Source organism: Helianthus annuus, chromosome 13 (assembly GCF_002127325.2).
Source record: "Helianthus annuus cultivar XRQ/B chromosome 13, HanXRQr2.0-SUNRISE, whole genome shotgun sequence".
Taxonomy (NCBI): Eukaryota; Viridiplantae; Streptophyta; class Magnoliopsida; order Asterales; family Asteraceae; genus Helianthus; species Helianthus annuus.
This window is the reverse complement of record NC_035445.2, coordinates 54,800,113-54,809,753: the sequence shown is the minus strand read 5'-3', so window position 1 is coordinate 54,809,753 and position 9,641 is coordinate 54,800,113. Positions and strand designations below refer to the sequence as shown.

Genomic DNA, 9,641 nt, shown 5'->3' with positions numbered 1-9,641 from the left:
GTTCATTTGTTCAAGTGCTCATTCACTTGCAACAATTCAAGCACTCATTTCTGGAGGTAGCTGACTTGGGAGAAGGTTAAGAAGTGTAGAAAAGATAGCAAGGACCTTAAGTAAGAGTTCTAATCCTTGTTTAGTTCTTTTAATTAGCTTATAGACCAAAAAGTCAAACCGTCGTAATTAAGGTTTGACTTAGTAATTAATCAATAATGGTCCAGTCAATTCTAGAATTAAGAATAGCTTTGAGTTGGTAATTATATGTGAAATAAACCCTTAAAAGGGTATTCTCTGATTCCCACTCTAAGTAGGTCAATTGTCGGGTCAAACTTGATCTTAAAAAGTCAACAGAAAGTCTTTTTACAAATAAATTCATAATTAGCAATGTAGAAGCTATGCAACCTGTTTTATCATTAATATAACTTGGTAATTAATGTAAGAACATGTCTAAACATGTTCAACCCGACAATTTTCAGTTTAGGCTCAGTTCGGGACCGAAAGTCGCATACTTTGACTTCTGCTTTTACTTTCAGTTCTGACCCGTTTGAGCATAGTTTAGGAATGCCTTAGAGCTTTATTAGGACCAAGTTACCTATAAGTATAACCCTCTGAGATTATACAACTTGGTTCATTAGTTATCTGATTCATATGCATGTTTCCGTTAAATGCTTAAATGTTGACTATTATGCCCTTTTCACCTTAAAACGTGATTTTTGAAAACGTAAAAGAATAGAAACCTTCACTACTGATTTATAAACTTGTCCCTAAAATTTGACATCAGTTTGAGGTCTAGATTAGGAGTTATGCTCATTAGCGTAAATGAGAAACTTTTTATTAATTAAACAGCGTAATTAGCATATAGCCTATCTAAACCCAATTTTTAATACTAAACTTTTTACCTACTGATGTAAAATAATATTTTAGGATTTTTGAAGATTTTTATTTATTTTTAGGCTGAGCATAACGTAGAGTTATACCCTTGATTCGGTAATTGCCGGTTTTGCCCTTTTGGCTTATAAAATGAGTTTTACAAATCCTTTTGACCCCAAACCTTTTGCTACTGATTTTATATGATAAATAAATTATTTTAAGCCTTCTGGAATAATAAAAATATCAACTTTTTTTATAAAACCCGGAAATCGCTTAAAAGCGCCTTTTTACGCCTTTTAAGCGCATAGTATGTATTAAAACCATTTTATAAATATAAGACTTGATACCTACTAATATTTTTAGTAAATTCTTATATTCTAACAGTAAGCAAAAGTTTTAAACTCAGATTTCCGGTTTTAACCTTTTAAGCTTATGTGAAATTACCAAAAAGCCCCTACGGTGCATAGTTTGGTTATAAATGATAAATTTCACATATATGTAATACCCTATTATTATAACTTATTAAATTAAGTATATTTACTGACTAAATCAGACCTGTAACTCAGTGTAATATTTAAACTCTTTTATAACCTTTAAAATGACCAAAATGCCCCTACGGGGCATAGTTTGAGTTTAAATTCTTTTTGGACATAATAAAAGATATCTTACTGATGTCACAACATATTTAAGGCATATTAACTTAGGAAACTTGTATATGACTCATTTGGTTACTCATTACGCACTTTCCGCGTTCGGATCGGCTTATGTAACTAGTTTGCATATATTAGCCGAAACGGGTCAAACCATACCGTTTTTGTCTCAAAATCCAGAATGTGTTTAAGTTACCCATATTAAGCAAGCATACAAGATTGTCGGGTCAAAACCACATTCTAAACCGGTCTTCGCTTTATCATGCGTTTGAACCGTATCTTCTTTTTGAAAACTAACCGGTCTAAGTCTAGGCTTAATTAAAGACCCGTTAGGATTCTAATAGGTTATTAAAAACCTTCATTCCAGATTAGGAGCCCAGTAAAAGCTACGTGCACTTGCTGTATTTGATTTATACTTTGCTCAGGTAAATACTCTTAACTTATTTTCCCTATACGGGCTTGGGATACGGTATTATAATAATACCGCTTGGTCGGGTATGTTGTCATTTAAATCGGATTGTGATTGATGTATTTACATAACCTGTTTTAATCTGTATTATTTGGTGTATGGCCTTTGGGGGTTAAATGACCATGTCCCGGATATCCTTGGCATCATTCAAAGAAATGCCACGACCTAAGCACGGGGTGTAGGCGTACACCTGACAGTTGCATTATGTAAAAACTGGTAATCCACTTAAAGGAATCAACCTTGTGGGCATTATACATGTGGCGTGTCAGTTAATCTTGTCTGGGCCTACAAACCGGCCCTAATGGACGACAAATAAGTAAAACTGTATACAAGATTATTTTTAAATAATTGTCCCAAGTTATAAAAGATATTTCTGCCTAAGTGCATTCAAATCAATTTTCAAACTATTTTCAAAATAAGTCAGTTAAGTTGTATTTACCAGTGTAAACTGACGTATTTTCCAAAAAGGCTAAGTGCAGGTACTATACGAAATAGGCTGGCTACTCCTGGCATCATTACTTAAGTCTCGCAAGCTTTAGATGTTAAAGTCTGTTGAACAGTTTTCCTTTTTCTTTTGATCCGTCTGTGGATCCATTACAGTCCATTTGTGATACTTTGATATTACTATTATTTGGTCGTAATGTGATTCATTTTCTTTTGCTTCCGCTGTGCATTTATAATTTGTGTTGTTTGACTATGATGATATCAACAACGTCACGATACTCCCCACCGGGCCCACCAGTAATACGTGGAAATATCGGGTTGTGACAATTCCGGCCTTGCAGGACTGTATCCCTTCTAACTCAGACCAATATGGCTGAGGGTAGCGTTGCTTCCAAAAGAGTGACATGCCACAATAACTAAGATAATCTTTTAAAAAACACAAAGCGAGGAAATCATCAAAGGATACATAAATGACGTATTGGATCTAAGTGATTCTATCTTGTCTATCTGTTTTATTTATTTTATTCCGTTTCTTTATTTTTGTTTATTTAAAAACAAAAACAAAAATTTTCTCTCTATATTTGGTTAGATTAGACGTTGACGATATTCCGGTATTAAAAGCTCTTGTGTCCTTGGATGACCTTGGTATCTTACCTTCACTATACTACGCCAACGATGGGTGCACTTACCCTAGCGTGTTGTAGAGAGTGATAGTTTTATATCGTGTTTTATAAATTTAAAGCTTAATAAAAAGAGTAAAAAGGTATTAAAAAATACATTGAAAATCCGTACACGCTCGCACACGTCAAGTTTTTGGCGCCGTTACCGGGGACACAAGGATTTTAAGGAAGTTTAAAATCGGCAGCCTAATCATTCTTATTTTTCTAATTTTTCTTTTTTAGGTTTTTCTTATTTCTTTTAATTTTTCGCTTTCTGCAAAGGTGACACGGGTCGTGTGAGATCAACACGGGGCCGTGTCACATCCCCAATAACATCAGAATTGTTTTCTGCCAGATACAAGCTACAGCACGGGGCTGTGTGAAAACTACACAGGGCCGTGTAACAACAACATATTGTAAGAAAACATTAACCGCCTGATCCCAATGGTTAAAACCAATCTGGCAAACATGGATGTTTATGATTATTTTTACCCCTGCCACTCTTACGGTGAATGGTGCAAGCTATGTGGTGGGACACATAAAGAATTAGAATGTGCCATTATAAGATTTATCCCCACTACTTAGCCATCGTTTTCATGTGACGATCACCTTAAGATGGGCAGAAGTAAAAACAATAATGACATCTATCCACCTGAATCCCATCAACCCTCTTACCTAGGAAACTTAGAAGACGTAAGTCAAATAGAAAAGAGGATTCGCCAAAAACTCAAAGAAATAGAAACCATGATAAGGGTGCGATATTCATCAAGGAACAAAAGCGAAGGAGAATCGATGGAGGCACATTCAGGTACAAACAACACCGAGACCAACAAACCTACCCTAGACACTTGCGAAAACGAAGGCGATAGTCATCCATGTATCGACCTCGCAATGACAGTCCCCTTTACAGTATGTGAATCTCACACCGACGGTTTGGACGGGAGCGAGTTGACTCACACCTTCTTTTGCCCTCCCACTTTTAAATTAGGATTCTATCTTTTCGACAATCTCCTGCGTTTTCATACTTCTTGCTGGAGCCTAAGGTATATCCAGCAATACGGTTTTGTTCCGACCAGTAAGGAACCACCGACAAAAAACGGTTCCTTAAAAACCTTGAGACACGCGGCCGTGTTCCTCGAACCATGTGCGAATTATATTAAGGAAGGCTAACTTATTTTTCTCGTAAAATTACACTAACCATCTTTCAATCTAACGTGTTTTATATCATCTTCTTTGATTCTCTTAGATTCGGTGACATCTTTATCTTTTTTTTACAACAATAACCATAACCATAATCATAGCCATAACCAGTAAATCTCATAAATAATGATAAAGCTACCTGTATAGTCTGTAGAGGATGTGATGTAGGCAAAGATACCTCTATCCCTAGATATAGAGACATTCGACTCTAAAACAAACAACTAACAACACATGGAACAAAAAATAAAGAAATAATAGGAAGTTACCCATAAAAAGAATCAGCAATTCAAGTAATAAATAGAAATGATTGTAATTATGACTTAAATAAATATTCAACCAGGACTTGAGAATAAAACCAAATTGCGTAAAGAGGTTGTATAGATGTGCGTGGTTTTAGTGAGTGCTTGAGATGGAGAGACATGTACGTGACGTTGGTTACGTAATACTACAAATCTACGTAGAAAAATGGACTTTTAACATAAATTTGATCAAATGTCCTTTTAGGGTTAGATGAAAACATGACCCCACAAGAACCAGTGGGTCCCAGTTCCAAATCGCTTTTGTATTTCCATCACTAACAATCACAAATATCTCGACACCCTTTTGCTTCAATCTTTATATATGGTCGCCATGTTTGTGGTTCTTGTTTTTGTTGAGCAAAACACTCGCAGTTAAAGATATATATATTATACACACACATATTTATAGAGAGAGAGTGTGTGTGTGTGTTTGGGATGGGGCAGCATTCATGTTGTAATCAGCAGAAGGTTAAAAGAGGACTTTGGTCACCTGAGGAAGATGAAAAGCTCATTAGGTTTATCACAACGCATGGCTATGGCTGCTGGAGTGAAGTCCCTGAGAAAGCTGGTCTCTCTCTCTCTCTCTCTCTCTCTCTCTCTCTCTCTCTCTCTCTCTAAAATACACGCACACACATAGAATGGGCATTGACAAAAGTACCCATGTTTCAGTTAGCCATTAGAATTAAGTTCTGAGAAGTTCAAGTGGTTTCTATCTTGGTTCACATCTCATTATAACATGATATGATAGTTGTGAAGAGATGGTGACCAAAATTGTGAACATCCATATATAAGTTATATAGCATAGCTAAATTGAACATGCTTGATACCTTAAGGGTTTGATAGTGTCTACTATGTCACCTTGATTACTTGATTAACAATGCCAATTAAGATATACATTATTATATCTATGGCAATGCATTAATAAGTTACGGAATACAACATAAGAAAACATAGTTCAAAACACCTTTAAATGAGTTGGACAATGTATACACTAACTTGTAATTAGTTGGATTGCATTGGCTAATTTGTACATACCAACATTATTAATATTTTGAGGTACAACCTGGCAATGCTCTAAGAATCACATTTGAAATATTTTTGTGCTTGAATGTGCATGTCTCAGGAATGTTGTAGTTTCAGGGCTTCAAAGGTGCGGAAAGAGTTGTCGATTGAGATGGATAAACTATTTGCGACCTGATATAAGACGAGGAAAGTTTACACCAGAAGAAGAAAAATTGATAATCAATCTTCACAACGTTGTAGGAAACAAGTTAGTTTTCTCCTTATCAACCTTCATACAGATAGCATATTTTTTAAATTAAATTACTAAAATTATAAATATTGTTGTCAACTGAAAATTTTAAGAAAAGTTTCACTATAGTATGTACAGAAAGTTTTTGCCACCAAAACTAAATTGTTTTCATGTAAAGACTAAGTATGTACAATAATTTAGTATGGGATTGACAATTTTCTCCAAATGACATATACATCCATATCTCATCTCATATCTACTCTATAATTAAAAAAAAAAAAAAAATCTTGTTGTCGGTAAATTCAGATAAAATTGTTGCTATACATTGGTGGTAAATTCACATAAATGTGAATATTCAAGGAATGATGCCGTTTGGAGCCTATTAAACATGAAGCAAAATAGCGTAATTCTTCCATATGAAACAAGTCATTAGTTGCATACTATAATAACTATATATAGTTATTATAGTATGCAACTAATGACTTGTTTCACAACGCATTTGTTATACTTGTTCTTCGTTATAATTATTAGAAAAAAAAAAAAACAAAAAAAAGACAACAAGAACCAACTTCTACAATTTTGGAAATAGTAACTACAAAATAATTTATATTTAATTATGAATTTCTCGTGATTCACCAAATTGATTTTTGATATAAGAAAAATAGTATTATGCTTTAAGTGACACACCAAAAATCTCACGTAGAAAAGAGTTGTAAAATATGACTCCACAATTGTTATAAACAGAGCTTTGAGAATTAATTGACTATTTTTTATAACAATTCTTAGAAGTTGTTAATAAAACCCAAAATTTATACTTTTTTCTGCACTTTCTATAAGTTATCAATAAAAATAAGACTTTAATTATTTATTTATTTATTACAACTAAAACTCATAAATAATGATATTTTAACTTCATGCATTAGCTTAATAATATTTTCTTTAAAGTTTCTGCACTTTCTATAAGTTATCAATAAAAATAAGACTTTAATTATTTATTTGTTACAACTAAAACTCATAAATAATGATATTTTAACTTCATGCATGGTAATTAGGTTAATAATATTTTCTTTAAAGTAAACGCACGATTAGTATTTTTAGTTTTTATAAAATATAGTATCACACATATATATATACACCCTATATAGGGTGAATATCATTTCAGAATATATACCCTATATATTCTTAATATAATACTCTTTTAGAGTGAATAATATATGAAAACACCAATAAAACTAGATATATATTATTTTCTTTAAATCATGTATATACGACTTAAAACTACAATATGGTTGCAAGATAGCAGTTAATCGCTTTCAAAGTTGTTTACACTGCAGTTAGATGTTGAAAACAATGTCACACCCTAAGCTTCATATTATTTGTATTTTCCATGATCATATGCCCTCGTCATAATTCCTAATTAATTGTATGTATCAATTATTAATACATCACTACTACATTGAATTGTGCAAATATATACAAAAAAATGAAAATTTTATATTATAATTAAGTGATCGAGTTAAAATATGCCAGACCTGTACCTATTAGACAATGAAAAAATACTTCAGACTAATCACTTATGAGTATGTATGATAAAAATATCACATTTGTAACACACACACACATATGTGTATATACACACATATATATATAATGTAGATTACAAAAAGTCCATACTTAAACATCTGAAGACCAAAAAAATTAAAAAAAAAAAATCATACTTAAAAAGTGTGGATATTCAAATAATTCATCCATCCTTATAATGTGGAATTTCACAATGTTCTTCAATATTTATTAGTTAGTGTGAATAATTAAGTATAAATTTACTTGACATCTTTCTCCACACTTTTTTTAGATCTTATAAACTGTTAGTATGTTGACATGCTAAGCAAGTTGACTACACATGACTAACAAAAAAGTTTAGGAATTTTTACATATTTCCCCCTTATAAGATGCCTTCTTACGTATTTTCTCAAATAAAAAAAAAAAACAATTATATGTTTCCCTTCATCAACCCATATATATTACATATTTTCCCGTTTCATTAAAAGCTCTTATTAAATGACTATTTTACCCTGTATTAAAGGAATATTTACATATTTCTCATTTCTAATATCATCAATCAATTACATATCTCTCCAATTCATGTAGTATTTTAACAATTCTTCTACTTGCTACTCTTCTCAAACAATACTCTAATAATCATAATAAAAAAATACAATCTTTCAAATTTTCAATCTTTATTTCTTCATAATCAAAATTATCACGAAATACATTTTTACCTTATTGCTAATTGTATTCCGTGATAATTTTGATTATGAAGAAGTAAAGATTGCAATTTTGAAAGATTGTACTTTTTTATTATGATTATTAGGGTATTGTTTGATTAGAGTAGCAAGTAGAAGGATTGGTAAAATACTACATGAATTGAGGAGATATGTAATTGATTGATTATATAGAAATGAGAAATATGTAAATATTCATTTAATAGTTCATTAAGGGTAATATAGTCATTTAATAAGAGCTTTTAATGAAAAAGGGAAATATGTAATATATACATTGGTTAGGAACGGGAAATATGTAATTGTTTTTTTTTTATTTGGGGAAATACGTAATATGCCAGCTTAGGAGGAGGAAATATGTAAAAATCCCAAAAGTTTATTGTATTATACCTACAAAAAAGTTGACAACACATTATGACTAACTTGTACATAGATGGGCGCATATAGCAAGTCATTTGCCCGGAAGGACAGATAACGAAATCAAGAACTATTGGAACTCATGGATAAAGAAGAAGATCAATCGAAAGTTTTCTTCATCAAGCATGACAACACGCCTAAGTAAAAGTACTTCTACAAGCATAGATCAACAACATCAGGGTTGTGGATACAACCCGACCCATTTGAGTTTCCTGACTCAAGATATGGACACAAACAACATCAAGCAACCGATTCAAGACCCCATATTCCCTTCATCGAGCACATTATTCATGCTAGACACTAGTGGTTTCGTACTTGAAGGGCAAAATGGGGATAGCATTGCACAAACCGAATATTTCAATGACTCCATGTGGCAAATGAACAAGAATCAAATCTCCGAATTGCCCTCATCATTGTTGAACTTCACCACAAATAATGTCATGTATTCCAGTTATTTACCACCTTTGATTGAGAACTTGGAGAGCATGGTAGAGGGGCAAAACTGTCATTTGAACAATGGGGAAGGAAGGGAGTGCTTAGATCAAAAGCAACCTGTGTTTAATGAGTGGACTGTGAATCAAACAAGCCAGCAATGTCCAAATTATTTATTTTGGGATGATGAACAACAAGAAGTACAACTTGTTGGTGAAGAAATGGTTGCACCTTCTTCATCAAATACGGGACCTATCTTATCATCTTACCCTACAACATTATAGAGTTTTGCATGAAACGGGTTTGACTATTTCTACATTCTTTCTTATTTTATTTTTTTGGATTGGTGAGATTTTGAAACAAGAGGAATTGCACGCATGAATGCAATGATCTCTTTTGTTTATGTTTAAAGAATGACGTGACAAAAAAATTGAGAGTACAACTTACAAAGGCTTGATGTAGATTATATAATTAGATTCATATCATATGTTTTGTCCTTTTAAGGGTGTTAATTAATTAAACTAATGTAATGAGCGATTTCAATCAATAAGTATTTCATGTTTTGGCATTCGTTAACATATTAATTTTATCATTGAAAGAACAAGTATTTAATTTTGTATTTGAATGTTTTTATTGTCTAATAATAGTGTGGTTATAGTCAGTGGCGAAGCTTGAC

The 9,641-nt window shown here is 32.4% G+C and overlaps 1 protein-coding gene across 1 annotated transcript; it reads left to right on the top strand.

Moving 5' to 3' along the window:
* Positions 1-4,985: 4,985 nt before the first annotated feature.
* Positions 4,986-9,411, top strand: LOC110897822 (transcription factor MYB24). The gene is made up of 3 exons (XM_022144549.2): positions 4,986-5,153; positions 5,726-5,855; positions 8,550-9,411. Exons 1-3 carry the CDS (start codon positions 5,021-5,023, stop codon positions 9,247-9,249), a joined length of 963 nt encoding a protein of 320 aa, XP_022000241.1. The 5' UTR covers positions 4,986-5,020; the 3' UTR covers positions 9,250-9,411.
* Positions 9,412-9,641: the final 230 nt, after the last annotated feature.

Bases quoted from the DNA above. Each gene is read 5' to 3' on its own strand.
- LOC110897822 (XM_022144549.2), top strand. From the start codon at position 5,021: ATGGGGCAGCATTCATGTTGTAATCAGCAGAAGGTTAAAAGAGGACTT. The intron at 5,154-5,725 runs GTCTCTCTCTCT...TTGTAGTTTCAG, and splicing joins TGAAGTCCCTGAGAAAGCTG to GGCTTCAAAGGTGCGGAAAG. The intron at 5,856-8,549 runs GTTAGTTTTCTC...ACTTGTACATAG, and splicing joins CACAACGTTGTAGGAAACAA to ATGGGCGCATATAGCAAGTC.